The sequence below is a fragment of the Hordeum vulgare genome, chromosome 3H (assembly GCF_904849725.1).
Source record: "Hordeum vulgare subsp. vulgare chromosome 3H, MorexV3_pseudomolecules_assembly, whole genome shotgun sequence".
Classification (NCBI taxonomy): Eukaryota; Viridiplantae; Streptophyta; class Magnoliopsida; order Poales; family Poaceae; genus Hordeum; species Hordeum vulgare.
In genome coordinates, this window is record NC_058520.1 from 487,976,453 (window position 1) to 487,995,997 (window position 19,545).

Genomic DNA, 19,545 nt, shown 5'->3' on the forward strand with positions numbered 1-19,545 from the left:
TGATGAAATTAACAATGGATGGGTTGATTTATCAACAAAATAAGATATGACTGACTACATTAGTTAGTTAGCTTATTATTTTATTAAATCAAAATGATTATAAAAAGATTAAAAACATGTGATATTTTTTTCTTTCGTTGCAACGCACTAGCCCTTTTGCTAGTCATAATAAAATCATAAAGGAAAAAAAAAAGTAAACGCTCACGTGAATGAGACACGGGGAGCGGGCAGTACGAACCGACGGTGATTCCGGGCCCCACACCGGTTCGCATCGCCAGGTTTCACCCGAACATCCATCCGTTGGCACTCACCATCCCACGACCGAACCAAGGTCCCGGGAGCTTTCCAATCCAACAGGCGCTGCCTCCTCTCCAGTCAATTCCACCTCCTCCTCCTCCACCCCCGCCTCCGGTCGAGCTCCCCTCCTCCGCCCCGACCCTCGCCCGTACCCTAGCCGCGGTCCCCCCCGCCCGCCGCGGGATGCGCCGCCCGCTACCCCCAGCTGCCCGCTGATCCCCGGTCGCCGCAGCAAGCTCCTCGCCCACCGGCATGACCCGCCACCACGGGCCCTTTCGCGCCGCTGCCAGCGGGGATGGCGGAGGCTGCCTGCCGCTGCCCATCATCGCCGCCGAGGCCGCGCTGGCTGTCGTCGATGCCGCCATTGCTGCCACCGCCTTCGTGCAGGTGCGCCGATTCGATCTGCCGTGCCGTGTATCGCTCCTTCCTATGCTTGTGATTCGTGATTCACGCGGGGGCTGCACGCTGGTGGTGCGTGTTTGGCCTTCCTGTGGCAGTGGTACTTTTGCTCGTTTTGGCAGCAGCGAGATAGCGCCAGCTGCATCAGCTGTGCTGTGCTGTGCTGCTATTCGTCCACAGATTCCAGGCCAATGCGTTGTTCTGGTGCCACTAGGTGTTACTACATGCGTCGTTTCCACGAGTATTATCTACAGCGTACCGATCACCGGTGCTGGAGTAAGAAATTTGGGATACGGGTCCGAGTATGCCCACACAACCAATGATTGAAATTGACAATACCAATTATGTACAAATAAATTGTAGACTTCTTTGGACCGAATGGATCGAGTTGCATGTAGAACAAAGACCGTGGACCAGTTTCCATTGCATTTTGCACTAAATCCGTCGTTTACATCTGACATTTTCTATCTCGCTACCAAGAATCACCTTTTTTTTTTCTTTGCAGTTAGCGAGAATTCACAGGCACAATCAGCAACATGGATGGACTCGGCAAAAGGTTTGTAAAATAGTTATGTACTGTTGTTCAGGCTGCCTATTAGGTTGTTCTATAACAACTTATGATTGCTTTCAATAATGTCTCGATTGTTAATTGGTTATCATGGATAAGTACTTATTTGGCCCTTACATTTTAGCTTACAATAGGTAACCAGGTCTCTTTCTTTAACGAAACAAATCCTTTGATTTGCTATAAAGTGGTACAATTTGAAGCTACACAAATATCCAAGCCCAAATATTCCACCAGTTTGGATAGCTCCAACATAATAAGTTTTTCCCCATCTTCCACATATGTCCTTATACTTGTTAAAAGGAAGTGGCACTGCCTTATGTTATCATGTATTTATCACACTTTATATAAAGTTGAGATTGCATTTATTTTCAGATCATTTGATTCTAAAGTATCAGCATATCATAATGATTCCTTGTTGTTTAAAGTTGGGAATATTCACCCCAAAAGTGGTTCCATTTAGGTACCCTGATGCTGATGTATAATGCCTTTTGTTTTAAATCTGTATTATTCACCCCAAAAGTGATTCCATGTAGGTACCCTGATGTTTTTGTGTAAGCATGCTACTGTGTCATGAAACGAGTATCTATATAATTAACGAAATAATACCCAGTAACAACAATTAGTGCCATTTTCTCAACTCAGAGCTTTTATCATCTCAATTTATGGTAGCTGTTGGATTGAACTTAGTTTCTGGCCCAGTCTGTTATCTCCTTCTGATCCTTTGCGTGTTATCTCAACCATCTTGTTCCGGTCCATTCAGCCCTATGTCCTAACCGTTTCCGTGCCTGACAGTGCTCATCCATGATGTTGTAATCTCTAAAATAATATGTTCCATCCTATAACCTAAAAATACCCGCTGCAGTGTGCAGGTTTCCGTATAGTTGCTTTAGACTGCCAGAATGACGGTATATTTTGGAGCCCCTATTTATTTTGGAAGCAACAAAGACAAGGTTCCTTGCACGTGACGAGTCCAATTGCAAATCAATAGTTAGGCTATTGGGATTTCATGCCAAATCTTAGAACGGCGATTTAAATCGATAATATAGTGTTTTGACTTTTGTTTCCCTTCGAGCTATGAGCTCAACTGCCAGGTTTAATGGTATATTATATCTCTTGCAGATATTCCATTTTATGATTGGCCTATGCAACATAGGTGAGAAAAGCATTAGTACAATATTTGATTTTTTTATCACTTATGTATGTTTGGTCTCTTTATTGTTTTCCATTGCTGCACATTTGAAATTCCTGCATAACATAGTTAGTTGCTTACTAATCTTGAACATTCTATATGGTCGGTACTATTCAAATGCAATTCATGCTAATTTGATTTGCTAGTTTGCTATTGATCATGTCATCATGCTTTAGTGCTAGCTTGATTGCTGGAGTTGTAATAGTGACAATAAACCTGTTTTCTTTTTCTTTAAATATACTAATTTCTTTCTGATAGGGGAATGTAACTTCTATACATCCAGCAAAATATACATAAATATAGCAAACTATTTATAGCCTTATTTTGAAACATTGGCTGAGTAGAAGTTAGTACTCCTGTCTCTTTTTTGCCATTCTCATATTGGAGCTCTGTTATGCATGTCCTTAAAAAGGTTTGATTCACGCGCAATAACTTGATTACTGCCAAATAAAAATAAAGTTCCACTAACAATAAACATGATTTCCCCCCTTCAAATATGCCTTTTTTCCTTCTGGTAATTGAATGTAACTGCTATAACATCCAGGAAAATATGCAGAAAGAATAGCGGAACTATTTGTAACCTTGTTTTGTAACATTGACCGAGAGTAGAAGTTACTTTTTTTTTGCCATTTTCTCTTTCGCGCGTAGCAATTTGATTACGGATTGCTGCTGAATTAAAAATAAAGTTCCATTAAGTTCATAACAAAAATAAACATTGTAAAAGTCATGTTGTTGCTTCTCTTTTAACCAGTATTTTCCGTCCTAATTGGAGCTGTAATAATTCCTGCAGTGCATGATCATTTTCGATATTAATGCCAAATTAATTCTTAATCGCCTTGTAACTCTAAACATTTGCAGACGCAGATTTATTTTAGTCATGCTATTAGTTTGCTGTCCGCCAGTATGTCTTTCATGGTGCAGTTTTCGTAGTTCATGCAAAATGTTTTTCATTATTGACGTCCACTGATCGGGCTCATGACCCATGTAACCTCAGCCTCCTTGGAGAATTGTACTTCCCTATCTTTTCAATGAAATGAAACGCAAAGCTTTTGCTTTTTCTCGGAAAAAAATATTGACATATTTTTGGAATATAGAAGTGCTTGTGGTAGCTCTAGTAATGAACTAGATATTACTTTCTTTCTTCAGTTTGGCTGTGTTCCTTGCATAGTTCATAAACACCGTCATTACTACTGACTTCCTTTCTGTCAACCATGTTGCAGTATTCCTTGCATATTTTGTATCTACCGTCATCGCTACTTGTGAGAGATGGGTTTGTTGGGTACATGGATGCGGATTTGTTTTGATGGGTATGTAGTCCTGGTGTTTAGTTTTGCTATTGTCCTTCCACTTTTATCCATTTACACTACATGATCTTTTCTCTTCTCTTGTTTATAATCATCTAAGAGTTTAAATTCTCATTATTTTGCAGCTAGTCCGCAGATATTGCTTCTTGCTTCGTTTCTACTACTGTTGTCATTCTGGTAAATTAGAGTAATTTATATTGGTGCCTAGTAAGCTGCATTATAATGACACTATGTGTTTTTAAGAGGAAGATCAACTGGAGCACCGAGATTTTCTTCTTAACTCAGAGTTGATAACTAATATTGCTTAAAAGAACGATCCTTTGACACTGAAGTATAACAACAACAACAACAAAACCTTTAGCCCCAAGCAAGTTGGGGTAGGTTAGAGGTGAAACCCATAAGATCTCGCGACCTACTCATGGTTCTGGCACATGGATAGCAAGCTTCCACGCATCCCTGTCCATGGCTAGTTCTTTGGTGATAGTGTGATACTTCAGTCCTTCAGATCTCTCTTTACGGACTCCTCCCATGTCAAGTTCGGTCTACCCCGACCTCTTTTAACATTATCAGCATTCTTTAGCCGCCCGCTATGCACTGGAGCTTTTGGAGGCCTGCGCTGAATAATGCCCAAACTATCTCAGACGATGTTGGACAAGCTTCTCTCGTCCTTTCACACTTAAGTACATGTGGTATAATTTCTTAGTACCAGCTTAGGTTATCTGACCTTGCGCTTGTTGAGTAAATAGGCAATTTTCCGATTAGATTAATCCATGAAATAATTACTAACATGGCATTGACTAGATTCATGACATACTGAACACGGAGCAGACTAGCAAATACTATGCATATAGCAAAACCATCTACGCATATAGCTAGTACTACTAGGGCTAAAATAAACAGGAGCGGGATAAACGAGTTATACCCTCCGATCGGCCACTTGGCCGTAGCAGCAGCGGTGGCGGCAACATCCTCGATCGCCTTCTTCTCAGCTTCGGCCTTCTCGCGGACGAGATGGTCAGCTTCGCTTGGTGAAGACATGGCGATGCCGAGGGCGACGCAGACGTAGACGAAGCAGACAGACGGAGGCGAGCAGTCGCGTGATCGCTCCCCGAAAACCTAATCGCCCCTTTCCCGTATAGGAACCGGAGAGGCGGGGCTTCGGAGGCATGCTCTCCCGTCGACCGTGTACGCGGTGAACGGGACGGAGTCCCCGGCGGCGGCAACAGCAAAGGAACGAGCGCGTGAGGCAGAGGCGATTTGATCTCGTGACTGCTAGGGTTGGCGTTAGCCCTGCTTATATAGGCGGTCGGGTGGAGAGACGTGGGCTGAACCCACGTCAACAGCCCACGATCCGACGACTCAGATCGGATCGTGGCGCATCCGTTATGTATTCTTCGTTCCTGACCGGCAAAAATAAGCGCGTAGGTATAATCTCGGCTCGGCTCATTCCCGCTACCTGCGACGCGTCGTGACGAGGCGTGGCGTGGCGAGGTGGGCGGCGGAGGAGGAGTGCGCGGGGGCCTCTTCTCTTCTCACTCTCCAATAGCATTTAGAAGAGAGACCCTTATAAAGGGGTCCAACTTCTTCTCCACTAGCGGGGTGGGACTAAACTTCCCACCACCACCTTGCCATGCGACCACCTACATGGGCCCTTGGAGATTTCTGGAATTCTCTTATGGGCCTAAGGCCAATCACATATTTGAACAACCCCCCACCAGATCTCAAGGGCACATCGTGTTCCTTTGTTCCAATCACTGTTTTGATATACCAGCATTTCAGTGGAAGACCTGTTAAGGTTGAGCTTCACCTAGAACAAGCAGCTACACCCCTTTACAACTGAACAATGGACTAAGCTTTGAGTTGTCAGTTTGGCGTAAAGAAGCTTCACCACAAGTCTTACTAGTACTAGGCTAGCGAAGGATGACCCCCCGGGTGGAGCATATTAGTCACACTCCTGGCCTATTCATGAGTTTACTAGAGATCACCCCAATCTCATAGACTGTGACCAGCAGTCAGGCTCATATAGGTGTGTTCCTCCAAAGATCGCTATGTAGAACAGCATCTTGCTTACACATAAGCTTTAGAACACATTAAGACAGTAGTCATCCTACCATACAGTATCCGAGAGCATTGCATCTCCAACGGAGTGGGTTAGTAAAGTTACTCTCCTCAGTTCACCACTGGCTTGTTTTCCTAGGTCCTCCTTCACGGGATCTCCGATCATATAGGTTGGGTTACTGCCATGGCAACTCATGTGGGTCTCATACCCATCTCCTTGATGCACTATCTATCACAACACGTGATAGCCCTTTAGTAAAGGTATCTGCCAGATTCTTAGCCGTTTGGATGTAATCCAACGCTATCACTCCGGAGTTTCTCAGACGTCTGACAGACTTCAATCTCATTCTTATATGTTTGTTGGACTTCATATTATCCTTTGAACTCTTCACTTTGACAATATCTGTCTGATTATCGCAGTTCATAAGGATAGCCGGAACCGGCTTCTCAGCCACAGGTAAGTCCATCAAAAGATCTCGAAGAAATTCTGCTTCGACACCAGATTTGTCTAATGCTGTTAATTCTGCTTCCATTGTCGATCTCGTTAAGATCGTTTGCTTGCAAGACTTCCAGGAAACAACACCACCTCCAAGAGTAAACATATACCCAGTAGTGGCCTTCATCTCATCAGCATCAGAGATCCAATTCGCATTACTATACCCTTCAAGTACCGATGGGTATCCCATATAGTGAAGTCTGTGGTTGACAATACCTTTTAGGCAGCGCATGATTCTTTCAGCAGCACGCCAACGAACATCGCCCGGATTGGCAACAAACCGGCTAAGTTTGCTCACAGCAAACGCGATGTCAGGCCTCGTTGCGCTAGCTAGATACATAAGCGAACCAATAATTTGAGAAATCTCAATTGATCCATAGCTGTGCCTTTGAACTTTCGAATCAACACACTAGGATCATATGGTGTTTGAGAAATTTTGCAGTCTGAATATCCAAAGCGACTCAAAATCTTCTCAACATAGTGGGATTGCAGAAGTGTTATCCCACCCTCAACATCTCTCAAAAGCTTGATGTTCAAGATAACATCAGCCACCCCAAGGTCCTTCATCTCAAAGTTTTGAGACAGAAAAGACTTAACCTCCTCAATCACTTTGAGGTTGGTTTCAAATATCAGTATGTCATCAACATACAAGCACAATATTACTCCTTCGCCCCCACCATGGCGATAGTATACACATTTGTTAGCTTCATTAACAACGAAGCCAACATATGTCAGAGTTGTATTAAACTTCTCATGCCATTGCATAGGTGCTTGTCTCAGACCATATAAAGATTTCAACAACTTACACACCTTTCCTTCCCGACCTTTTATCACAAAGCCATCTGGCTGTTGCATATAGATTTCCTCGTTTAGCTCTCCGTTCAGGAAAGCCATCTTAACGTCCATTTGATGAACGAGAAGACCATGTGAGGCCGCCAATGAGAGTAGTACTCGAATGGTGGTCAGTCTAGCCACAAGCGAATAAGTATCAAAGAAATCTTCTACTTTCTGGGCATAGCCCTTGGCCACAAGCCTAGCCTTGTACCCACTTGCATCCCAATGGTTTGCAACCATAGGGATGATCAGTAATTTCCCATGTCCCATTAGCCATGATGGAATCCATCTCGATACGGACCGCAACTTTCCAGTAGTCAGCATCTGGAGACGCATACGCTTCTGAAATAGAAGTGGGATTATCATCCACGAGGTATACGAAGAAATCATCACCAAAGGTCTTTGCAGTCCTTTGTCTCTTGCCCCTACCAAGGGTTTCCTCGTCATCCTCCTCAGGATTTTCATCATGTGTTTGTTCATAACATTCCATAGGAATGGCAGGCTCAGGAGTTTCCTCAGATTCCTGTCTAGAAGTGCTTTGCATATCTCTCATGGGAAAAATATCCTCAAAGAATGTAGCATCCCTCGACTCCATAATTGTACTGACCTTCACGTCAGGTACCTCAGATTTCACTACTAGAAATCTATAGCCAACGTTGTTCTTAGCGTAACCCAAATTAACGCAGTCCACGGTCTTTGGTCCAAGCTAACACTTTTTGGGGATCGACACATTGATTTTCGCCAAGCAGCCCCAAGTACGTAAGTACGAGAGCGTCGTCCTTTTCTTTGACCACTCCTCATAGGGAGTGACTTCATTATCTTTTGTAGGAACCTTATTCAGGACATGACACGCAGTCAATATAGCCTCCCCCCACCATGCCTTGGATAAACCCGATGTATCTAACATGGCGTTAGCCAAATCAGTAAGAGTATGGTTTTTTCGCTCGGCAACCCCGTTTGACTGGGGTGAATAGGGAGGCGTCCTCTCATGAATAATGCCGTGTTCCGCACAAAGAGAATCAAATTCGTTTGAGAAGTACTCTCTACCACGATCAGACCGGACTCATCTAATTTTCTTTTCAAGTTGATTCTCAACTTCTGCCTTATAGATTTTAAAGTAGTGTAGAGCCTCATCTTTAGTATTTAACAGATACACGTAGCAATATCTAGTGGAATCATCTATCAATGTCATGAAATATTTCTTTCCACCTTTAGTCAACACACCATTCATCTCACAAAGATCAGAATGTATGAGTTCTAATGGCGGCAAGTGTCTCTCCTCTGCAGCCTTGTGAGGTTTGCGAGGTTGCTTTGCTTGCACACACGAATGATACTTAGAACCTTTGGCTAAATTGGAACTCGTGATTAACTTCAGTTTTGCTAGCCGCAACATAACACCGAAACTTATGTGACAAAGACGTGAATGCCAAACTTCAGATTCGTTAACACTCAAATGAATATTGTTCACGACTTTATTACAAAAATCTGCAAGGGAAAGGCGGAACAGACCTCCGCATTCATAACCTTTTCCAACAAGAAGTCCATATTTCGTAACTACTTTATTAGACTTGAAGACCAACTTAAACCCTTCTCTACACAGAAGGGATCCACTAACGAGATTCTTCTTGATGGTGGGGACATGGGACATGCTGCACGTTCTTCGGCTGCACGATCCTTCCCGAAGTAAACTTCAGATCGGCCGTGCCAACACCAAGAACAGAAGCACCCACGCCATTCCCCATCAATACGGACCCTCAGCCTGTGACCTGGTAAGAAGAGAACAATGATATGTCAGCACACACATGAATATTTGCACCTGTGTCTAACCGCCAATCGGTAGGTTGACAAACCGAAAATACAGTAAACAAATTACCGTACCTAGATGCACCACTTTCATTGTTGCTCACAATCATATTGGCAGACTTGGAGTCCTGCCCTGGCTTCTTGTACTTGTTTGGGTACACAATGTTCCTCTGAACCACAATTGAAGCAGCCATCTCCCTTCTTGTTCTTCTTGAAGGTCTTCTTACCCTTCTTAAAGTCGGCATTCCGTTGGACAGAATTCTTCCCCTTAGGGCTTGTGGGAATTGAAGTTCCTCTGATGTACCATGTTGGCAGCAGAAGGACCTTCGACCGTTTTTCCGTGTGAGTCCTTTGCTCTCGAGTTCTGCTCAACACTCATATGGCCGATGATATCCTCTATTGAGAATTCACGCCTCTGATGTTTCAGAGTAGCAGCAAAGTTCCTCCAGGAATTAGGGAGCTTAGTAATTATACACCCCGCGACAAATTTGCCCGGTAAATTGCACTTCAGATCCTCAAGTTCTTTAGCAATGCATATTATCTCATGAGCTTGTTCCAGTACAGAACGGTTCTCAACCATTTTGTAATCATCGAACTGCTCCATAACATACATCTCGCTCCCAGCATCAGTGGCCCCGAATTTAGATTCGAGCGCCTCCCACAACTCTTTGGCAACATGCATATGTAAATATGCATCTCGGATCACGCTTATAACTGCTCCAAGGAATAGGACGGTGGCCTCCGCGAACATCTTCTCCTGTTCAGGAGTGATCATTCCCGTAGGAGTGACACCGGCTATCCAGAACACGTTCATAGCCGTGAGCCATAAGGTGGTTCTCGTTTGCCAACGCTTAAAATAAGTACCAGTAAACTTATCCGGTTTCAGTGCAACAGCAAAACCATTTCTCGAAAAATTCCTACACACATTAGGTTTTTGGATTGTTGAGTAAATAGGCAATTTTCCGAGTAGGTTGATCCATGAAATAATTACTAACATGGCATTGACTAGATTCATGACATACTGATCACGGAGCAGACTAGCAAATACTATGCATATAGCAAAACCATCTACGCATATAGCTAGTACTGCTAGGGCTAAAATAGACAGGAGCGGGATAAACGAGTTATACCCTCCGATCGGCCACTTGGCCGTAGCAGCAGCGGTGGCGGCGGCAACATCCTCTGCCGCCTTCTTCTCAGCTTCGGCCTTCTCGTGGACGAGATGGTCAGCTTCGCTTGGTGAAGACATGGCGATGACGAGGGCGAAGCGGATGTAGACGAAGCAGACGGACGGAGGCTAGCAGTCGCGTGATCGCTCCCCAAAAACCTAATCGCCCCTCTCCTGTATAGGAACCGGAGAGGCGGGGTTTCAGAGGCCTGCTCTCCCGTCGACCGTGTACGCGGTGAACGGGACGGAGTCGTCGGCGGCAGCAGCAGCAAAGGAACGAGCGCGTGAAGCAGATGCGATCTGATCTCGTGACTGCTAGGGTTGGCGTTAGCCCTGCTTATATAGGCGGTCGGGTGGAGAGATCCGAGTCGGTAACAGCCCACGATCCGATGTCTCAGATCGTGGCGCATCCGTTATGTATTCTCCGTTCCTGACCGGCAAAAATAAGCGCGTAGGTATGAGCTCGGCTCGGCTCGGCTCATTCCCGCAACCCGCGGCGCGTCGTGATGAGGCGGAGGAGGAGTGCGCGAGGGCCTCTTCTCTTCTCACTCTCCAATAGCATGTAGAAGAGAGACCCTTATAAAGGGGTCCAACTTCTTCTCACTAGCGGGGCAGGACTAAACTTCCCACCACCACCTTGCCATGCCACCACCTACATGGGCCATTGGAGATTTCTGAAATTCTCTTATGGGCCTAAGGCCCATCACAGATTTCAACAGCGCTTTCACACAATCAGGTATAATTCATGGCAAACGAGGTACTTTTAGTCATGCCTTATTTGTGCCATTGGAGGACCATTGGATACCAATCTCTGTTTGTCGTGATCTATGTTTTTAATCACGACTCGTTTGTTGGATGAGCAGAGAGCCTACGTCCTATATCGAGAGTTTCTTGGCAATAGATGCATCATATGTATAATCCGTAAGACTTTTGGCCAGCCATATCTGCATTTAAATGCCATTGAAGAAACATTAAAATGCGTAAAGTACGATGGCTCTTCTTCCTTTCTGCTTTTCCTTTTGTTGAAGTTGTGTTATGCATAAAAGCTTCTTCATATACTATATAAACTAGTTGGAGATACTAGGCTTGGTTTGGGCTTCACTAACTTCAACCCACTCAAGGTTGCGGAGCTGATCCTAGATCATATATATGATATACCTCCCAGTATGGTATCAATTGACCGTCTGTCATTGATATCGAAGACATTGTTACTCTTGTTTACTTCACTTGGGTGTACTCTCGTCCTTTGTACAGGTCAAAGTCACATAAATACTTTAAACTCGTTTGTATGTCGTACCACATCTCATCAATACAAAATATTCACTCGCCATAGGAAACCCATCACCTTGAGGCCTTCAACACCGATGAGTGGTGTAGGTGCACCAACAGGATTAATGTCTCACCCTGAGTTCCACACTTGTATAAGTTTTTCCTCCAGCTCTGTTTCAAGTTAAATAAACAGCATCTTTCTCTGTCTTGTCTCTTGATCATTTCCAATAAGCAACAACTCTGATTCAATCCTCTCTGGTGACGATGGGTAACCCCCTGTCAGGAGGCTGTCTTTGTGAATTGGTACACATGAGTACAACTGCTTTTGTATTCTGATGATGGCTCTAGAAATCATTTTATTTTGCTTGCAGATAACACAAACCCTTTCATAGTTTACTTTATTCTCCTTTATAGTGAAGTTTCCTGATGGTGTGATGAAGTCTTCATATTGCACTTTCCTGCTTCTGGTTTTATGTATTTACAGTTGCAAATGCTTTTCGCTTTATGTTTCTAAAGTAATGGTCTTACAGGGTTGACCTGTGTCATCAGACAAATGATGAAGATGAAGATGATGTAAGGAGTCACCATGAAGCTTTACTAGACAGAACAAAAATCAAACCTGGCACCCGCCCTACTGATGCCCGTCGGAAGTGTTTCCCAGGAATACAGCTTGGAAGCCGGCAAAAATTTGTGATTTTGGTAAGTTTTTTCCATCATTATAACTTACTGGCTACTTTGCCATGCCTCTTTTCTCCTCTCTCTAATATAGACCTGCATATTTCTAGTGTGTGTGCCTTTTTATATATAGATCACAGTGGTTGGAGAATTTTCCAGTTTTTCATCTAATCTGTATAATGCTTCTGCTATGATATAGTATCTGTGATGCAGAACCATTTACTGGCCTAATATTATTTTCCTTGCAGGTGCTTGTACTGTCATTTATTGTTATGCTCGCCTTTGCCATCCTCATCTGGGTTGGCAGGGGAGAAAATCCTATTGATTCATCGCTACTGAAAAAGGTATGAAGGTTCTTCTTCGACGCTGCATTTTGCTCTAATTGACATACAAATCTTAACTTTTCAAAGTTTAAATCCTCAATCTGTTGCAATACTGCATGAAAAGGAGAAATCTTGCAGAGCCAGGCAATTATAGTATTGTATAAAGCTAGATTCCTAATCTCCACCCAGGAGTTTTAAGTCCCACATCCAACAGCCTTTGATAAAGTATGATAAGCTTGTCAAAAACAAGCAAAGAATCCCATTAGAAAAAGGAAAACAGAAAGCTCATATCTAGAAATCTACCTAGTCTTGCTTCTGATCCATTCTAGACAAATCTTCTATTCCCTGTATACCTACCTTTTGGTTCTATATCCAGCTGCCTATGTGCCCATGCACTTGCTGCACCTATTTTGAACATTAGCATTCTTCTTTTTTGTCAACTGAGAAAAACTAGCATATTTATCTCAAATGAACTCCAAAACTTTTATGTATCAACACTGCGAAGTCAATATCATTGCGCTACACAAACTGCATCTACTCTATGTTGGGGTATGCACAAATTACATAAGGTCATTTTGTTAAATCACGAGCGTACAGTTTAATCATTTCATTTTCCTTGTCAAACTAGTGTATTGTTAAATCTACACCATGGGAAATGCAAGAATAATGGGAAACCCTGCAGACCAAACATTATATATTGTTAGAGACGGTGCTAATTCTTCCTTTTTCTTTTCTTTGAGTTACAAAATCTCAGTATTCTGTTTGTATTATGTCTCAACTTCCATGCTAGTACTAGGAGAGTATATCAGAAGATGCCACTCTATCAGTTTTGGGGGAAAAAAAACCCGACTTACATATTTTCTTATGTTTATCACACTTTATATTCATATTTTGTCACTAGCTGGTTGAATTTAGGATTTCACTTATTTAGTTGTAACTTGCTTGTTTTATAGACATTAGCCAAACATTTTATTTTGCAGGTTTATTTGGATGTATTTTCAGTAGTTGTTCTAGTACTTGGCGCTGCTTTGGCATGTTATGGTAAGCATATAATATTGTCTAGATGCAGAACATGTCGCATTTTTTCCTAGATACCAATGCATGAAATTTCCAACCTAAGACTATCTTCAGTCCATTGTCCTGCATTTATCCCAGTAGATCAAGTTTATAGTTCTAATTTAGTTTGTTGTTAGTTCATTGCCCATCTTGCTAATTTTTCTGGCATCCATTTGGTACTAATATTAGATGATGTCATCTTATCATGAATTAAGGAGTGTGAGGCTTTGGTTTTTAACATGTTCTTACCTTGGCTTTGCCATCTTGGTTCTGTGATCATCTTGTGAAGGTGCGTTATTGTTCTCGAAGATGAGCAAAGTACGTTCTGAAACCGTGTCAACTGAGAAGTGGAAGGTACATTTCTCTTGAAACCACTCTACACGTGCTTATCCTCTTTCCTTTGGTTAATAGGATTAGATTGGAATTCTTTGCTAGTTTAAGAAAGGAATAAGCATGTGACCCACTGAACTCTGGTAGTAAGTCCACTTTATCTAGCTCCGTAGTTCATTTTCTTTTTTTTTTGAACTGTTAGTTTATTAGTGGGTTTAAATGGGGATTAAACGGGACCCAGTTCCCATCACTGTCAGCGCTATTCAACTATCCAAGAGCTGCAACCTGCAGGCGTCGAGATGGTGCTTGGAGCAGAGGGGCACATTGCCATCTCTGATCACAGATCCATGGCACGGAAACGGTGAGCTTCGGGCATGTATTAGGATAGGCTGGAGAGAGTTTCTGTGCTTATAGACAAGGAGAAGCTCCTGTGCACTTCAATTTGAATGGGAGCAAAGAATAGCTCGACTTTTGCAAGGATTTGGTCCTCGGGTGAGCTCCTGCCTCCAGCCCCGTGATGCTGCAGCGGTGTTGCAGGAGCCTCCTGCCTGCAGTCCTCGGCTCCGATGAACGCTGTTGCCGCCACCCTAGGCACACACCCACCGGTGGCCCAACCCCGTTTCAACGGAGGCATTGGGGATTAACCGTTCCCAAGGCCGATACACTGGGAGGTGACTGTGGGGTGGAGCAGCGCTGCGGCCACCGTTGGCATCTCCATGGCTGGGAAATGAAGCGCACACCTCCATGTTCGGGTGGTGGTTTGGGTGTACGTTTTTTTGGGAGGTGGGAATAAAGAGGAGAAAGTGTCAGCGAAGAGGGTCGTAAAGGCGAAGCCGGATACCGTAGGAGGAAGGTTATAGTGCAGACAGTATGGATCTGCTTCCTCCGTCCAGCGGCACCTCCAGGATGCAGCGGAAGACGTTGAGAATAGATTTGCTAACATAGAGGGACGAGGGGAATGAAGGCACACCTCCATATTTGGGTGGTGGTTTGGGTGTAGGGGTTTTTGGGAGGTGGGAATAGAGAGGAGAAAGTGTCAGCGAAGGAGAGGGTTGTAAGGCGAAGCTGGATACCGGAGGAGGAAGGGTTATAGTGCAGACGGGATGGATCTGCTCCTCCGTCCAGCGCCGCCTCGAGGATGTAGCGGAAGATGTTGAGGATAGATGTGCTGACAGACAAGGATGAGGAAGAAGGAAAAGGATGGTGGAAAAAGAGAGGAATTTTTCTAGCACTGATATGTGGCACCCGTTAATAATACCACAATCCCCTTTGGTTACTCAGCGAACCACATGTGCAACTGCACTTTGCGAAACCAGACAAGGGTGTTAACTGTTAAGTAGATGGAAATGGCAAGCTTAGGGTGCTAGTTAGATAGATGTGCTGACAGACAAGGATGAGGAAGAAGGAAAAGGATGGTGGAAAAGGAGAAGAATTTTTATAGCACTGATATGTGGGACCCGTTAATAATACCACAATCCCCTTTGGTTACTACTCAGCGAACCACATGTGCAACTGCACTCTGCGAAACCAGACAAGGGTGTTAACTGTTAAGTAGATGGAATTGACAACCTTAGGGTGCTAGTTAGATAGTTTTATAGTTCAGGGGGTGAACTAGACACACCTCCATAGTTCAGGGGGTCGTTTAGACTTCCGTACCCTTTTAAGAAAATGGGGGACATTTATAAATAAACTGTATCTTTTTGTAACATGCTTCTCCATGTGAAATTCTCAAGGCTTGCTTCTCTGCAGGTTGCCAGTTTAGCTGCTGTCTCACTTATTTGTTTCTCGTCTTCTGCTATACTAGCACTTGTTACTAATATTCCAGTAAGTTCCATTATGCAATAAGAGGTCACTTTATGCAATAAGGCTGGGAGTTAAATTGTTAATTGACTTGCAATTTTCCTACTTGTCGCTGCAGGTGCTTTTGTATTGGTACTCGACCGAGGCGGAGATCATAAAAAATGCTGTTATATTATTTTTATATTATTTAATAGGTATGATGTGTTGTTTATGACTGGAAATAACTCTAAAATTGAACTATGGCCTTTTACTAAATGTAGGATGAGTATCATTTGATTGTCTTTAGTTTGCCATTGCCTGTCAAGTATTTGTGCATATGTTCTAGACCTAGATTTTTATATGTGATTTAGGGAGTTAACACTGGAAGTTAGCCACCGGAAGAAAGTATGCTACTATGGTGGTAAATGTAGGTTAAGTATGCACGCCACCTTTAATGCCTCAGAGCTTTTAGACCCTCGGCCTCCTCCACCTTGAAGCTGGTCTTGATTTGACGATTCAAGCCTTAAATACTATGAGTACTAGATTACTCAGCCTGTCAGCAGTCCCTGTTATCACAATATTGTTGCTTATACTGTACTGGCGGACCCCACTTTGTGGTCAATAAAGATGCAATTATCACAATATCTGAAGATTTTCTTGGTATTTTGGTATAGCTTAGTTACCATTAAAGTTTATCTATTTTTCAGACCTGTTGTACATATGAATTTATTTTGTTCCTGCCTTTACGTTACTTGGTTACTACTACTTCTGCAGCTCTGTTCCCTGTGCATAACGGGTGCTATGATACTCAACTGCAAAAATCAAACTTGTGCACTAATGTGAATACCTATTGAAAAACATGATTGCCTATCTGGTATATTTCACTTTAATGGCAGAAATAGGCATAGTAAATGAACTCTGCTAATGTTAGGATAGTGCAAGACATGGTATATGCTATCGTTCATATGTTATCTTTTTTTTTTATCTGTTTATTTGCCACTGATTTTTCCATTCACAGGAAAGCACAATCAGCTCACAATTTTACCGACTTTTCATGGAACTGCTCTGCTAATGCAAACTTTTTTGTAGGCTCATCGGTGCCATCAGGGTTTGTTTTATGGGTCATGAGAGATATGCCTCAACGACCAACAGTAGAAAGGCCCACCCAATCGAGAGTGGTTACCTTGTTCAGGGACAGACCATCCCCTACACAGGATCCGCAGTGGAGAGCTGCGGTTACATCCTCTAACAAGGTATTCGAAACATTATGTTTGTCAGATCAAACTATTTTAAATTCCAAATACCCGATGGTGCTATAGGAGCTAGATTTAAAACATTTCTGGAACTGTAGGCCCTCAAGTCAAGCCCAATTTAACCTGAAGAGAAAAACGAGTAATGTAACGCGGAGACTTTTCCAGCATACTTGATGTGCTGGGACTTTTACCGACACATCAGTGGCATACTGGCATCTACTACCATTCTGACGACTGGCCGGTACAAGATGGAATCTGTAATTCCTGCTCCAAGGTAGCTTTAGTTTGGAAACAATGGAATTTTACCTGTGGATGTAGCAAGGTTTCCCGCCCAAGCATTGCGCATCGTGTGTTTATCCATTAGAGCTTTGGCCGGGCAAGGCCTGAAGCAGTAACAAATGTAAATAGGCATAGAAATGACCGCGTTCTTCATGGTTTGGCGGTCAGGCTGTTATGTCCTTACAAAATTTTCTTTTTAAGGATGTGTTGTTGGTTCGTTTAGCAGGTGAGTTGTGTCCTGGAAACTGAAATCGAGCATCAAAAGAGGGTTTTTTTCCAGCTAGATTTCTGCACTTGTGCTGCTGTGATGTGATTCGCTTAGAAATGTAAGGCTGGTGCTAAAACCGTTGCGTTCCTTGGATTGCTGCAGTGCTAGATGATGGATCATCCCTGGGCTAGTCTGTTAGTGTGTGTTTGGATGCAAGTGTGCAATATTGCAATGCAGGCTCACGATGGGATTATATGTCTGTTGAGAGGGATATGTGAAGCTAAATGGTACACCACCAACTTTCGAAGGCCGCTATGTAAAGGCTTGGCTTAAAATGGGAGAGGAAGACGAGAGAGCGCCGGAATGCTTGGTCTTGAGAGATAAACCGGATATGTCATGGTATGCAAGTTTTAAAGATTGACGTTTTTGCTCCCCATGGCTCAGGTAAGAGAAGTTGCAGCTTGGCCGCCAGTTCATAGGTCCTTGGGTCGGAAGTTGAATATTTGCGGACCTATTGAGCCATATTTTTTTTGCTCTGAAATGCAGTCTTTGCGGATCAAAGTTGTTATCTCTTACCACAGTCGACAAATCAAATGGAGGCTGGAGGGACAAAAAGATTTGTCGGTTCGGCCTGCAGCGCTCATTCCCATTCAGCTATATTGGTCCTTAAGATTTAGGCTGACAGTTGTTAGTTCCGTCAACAACCCTCGACAGGTTCCCGTTACCACAGACAGTGCCACTGCCACTTGCGGCTGTCCTTGAAAATCACGCGTGATCAGTTCGTTGTTTCTCGTGCCCCCACCGGGCATTCCTAACGTACGTGCATAGAGTGAACCAACCACCCGCTTAGACAAGCTCGGCTCACGGTGATCCCAGACAGACCCGTACGTCGTGGGGGATTCCACTTCCGGGGCGCATTTCTTCTTCGCAGGTTGGCTAATGAAACACACCCAAAAGAAACTTCGGTACGGAGCATAAAGCTCCGCAGGAATCGCTCTCGCCTAAATTAAGCCTCTGCATGCATCCAACCAAGTAACCGCCAATAACCACCACAGAGCTTCGCCATCTAAAAATAGCGTCAGCCCGCGCATGCATGCATGCATGCATGCAACCACCACAAAATTAACCTCTTTCAGCCCACTCTCCCTCGACCACTTGTCCGCTTGATCCACACATCCGCACCGTCACAAAAATAACATCTCTCTCTCTCCCTCCCTCTCTTCCCGGCAGCGTACGTACGCCACTGACCATTATAACCGCCAGGAGATCCTCCCCGTTCCCATCCACCACCCCCCCACACTCCCCCGTGGTACAGGCGCAGCAGCACGCCATGGGCATGGGCGCCACCACTGAGCCGCCGTCGTCCGCGCCGCCGCCGCACCGCCCCGCCGCCGTCGGCCTGTCGGCGTGCGTGCCCTCCCCCTCGTGGTCGCCGCCCGGGCCGGGCGGCCGGCAGCGCGCCGCCGTCGCGGTGCGGCGCCTGCAGGTGGCGGCGCGCGACGCCATCCCGGGCGTGGGGTGGTGCGGGCACCGCGCCTGGCGGAAGCTGCTCCGGCGGCTGGCGCAGGAGACCCGGTGCATCTGCAGCTCCCCGGCGCCGCCCTCCAGGCCCATCACCTTCGGCTACGACGCCGCCAGCTACGCCAAGAACTTCGACGACGGACGCCCCCACGCGCCCCGCGCCCTCCCCTGCGCCGCCGCCGACAAGCCGGCCCGCCGCTGACTCGTCCTTGATTCCCCCCGATCCCTTTCCTTTGATCTCATGCAGGCACGGTTGCCCATCGCCTCTCGCCGATGCGCGCGTATTTCTTTGTATGTTTTCCTTGCTCGTTGTGTTTTCGTTGATCCAGTCTGGTGCTGTGATGATGGCCGCCCCGATGTCCGATGCCCCCTAGGGATCTTTGTAATTTGTACATAGATCGAATGGAGATAACACGAGTGGCGTTTGGCCAAATGTAGGAAGGTTATGCTATGCATTCTTGGTTAATTTTGCTCCTTGGAACAATGCATGCGTGGCTTTGTGTCCCCATGAAATCACTTTCCTAAATCCTAGTAGTAATGATTTACTAAATCATGGATCATGAGAGGAATGGATCGCATCGCATGCATGCACTAGTGCAAGTACATTTCATCCCCTGAACATTGCTTATTCTGATCGAAGACGAGTTCAGTGTCAGCATTACCACGGAAAGGAGAGGAGATTAGAAAAAGAAAGAAAAGAGTGTGGATCGAGATCATTAGTCATGTCTTACATACA

General features: G+C 44.5%; 1 protein-coding gene across 1 annotated transcript; it reads left to right on the top strand.

Annotated features, from left to right (window-relative positions):
• Positions 1-336: 336 nt before the first annotated feature.
• Positions 337-17,363, top strand: LOC123444420 (tobamovirus multiplication protein 1). The gene is made up of 13 exons (XM_045121123.1): positions 337-684; positions 1,202-1,252; positions 2,384-2,417; positions 3,674-3,760; positions 3,883-3,934; positions 11,916-12,084; positions 12,309-12,404; positions 13,364-13,424; positions 13,729-13,793; positions 15,519-15,593; positions 15,688-15,763; positions 16,638-16,801; positions 16,900-17,363. The coding sequence occupies exons 1-13, from the start codon at positions 550-552 to the stop codon at positions 16,921-16,923; spliced, it is 1,089 nt and encodes a 362-aa protein (XP_044977058.1). The 5' UTR covers positions 337-549; the 3' UTR covers positions 16,924-17,363.
• Positions 17,364-19,545: the final 2,182 nt, after the last annotated feature.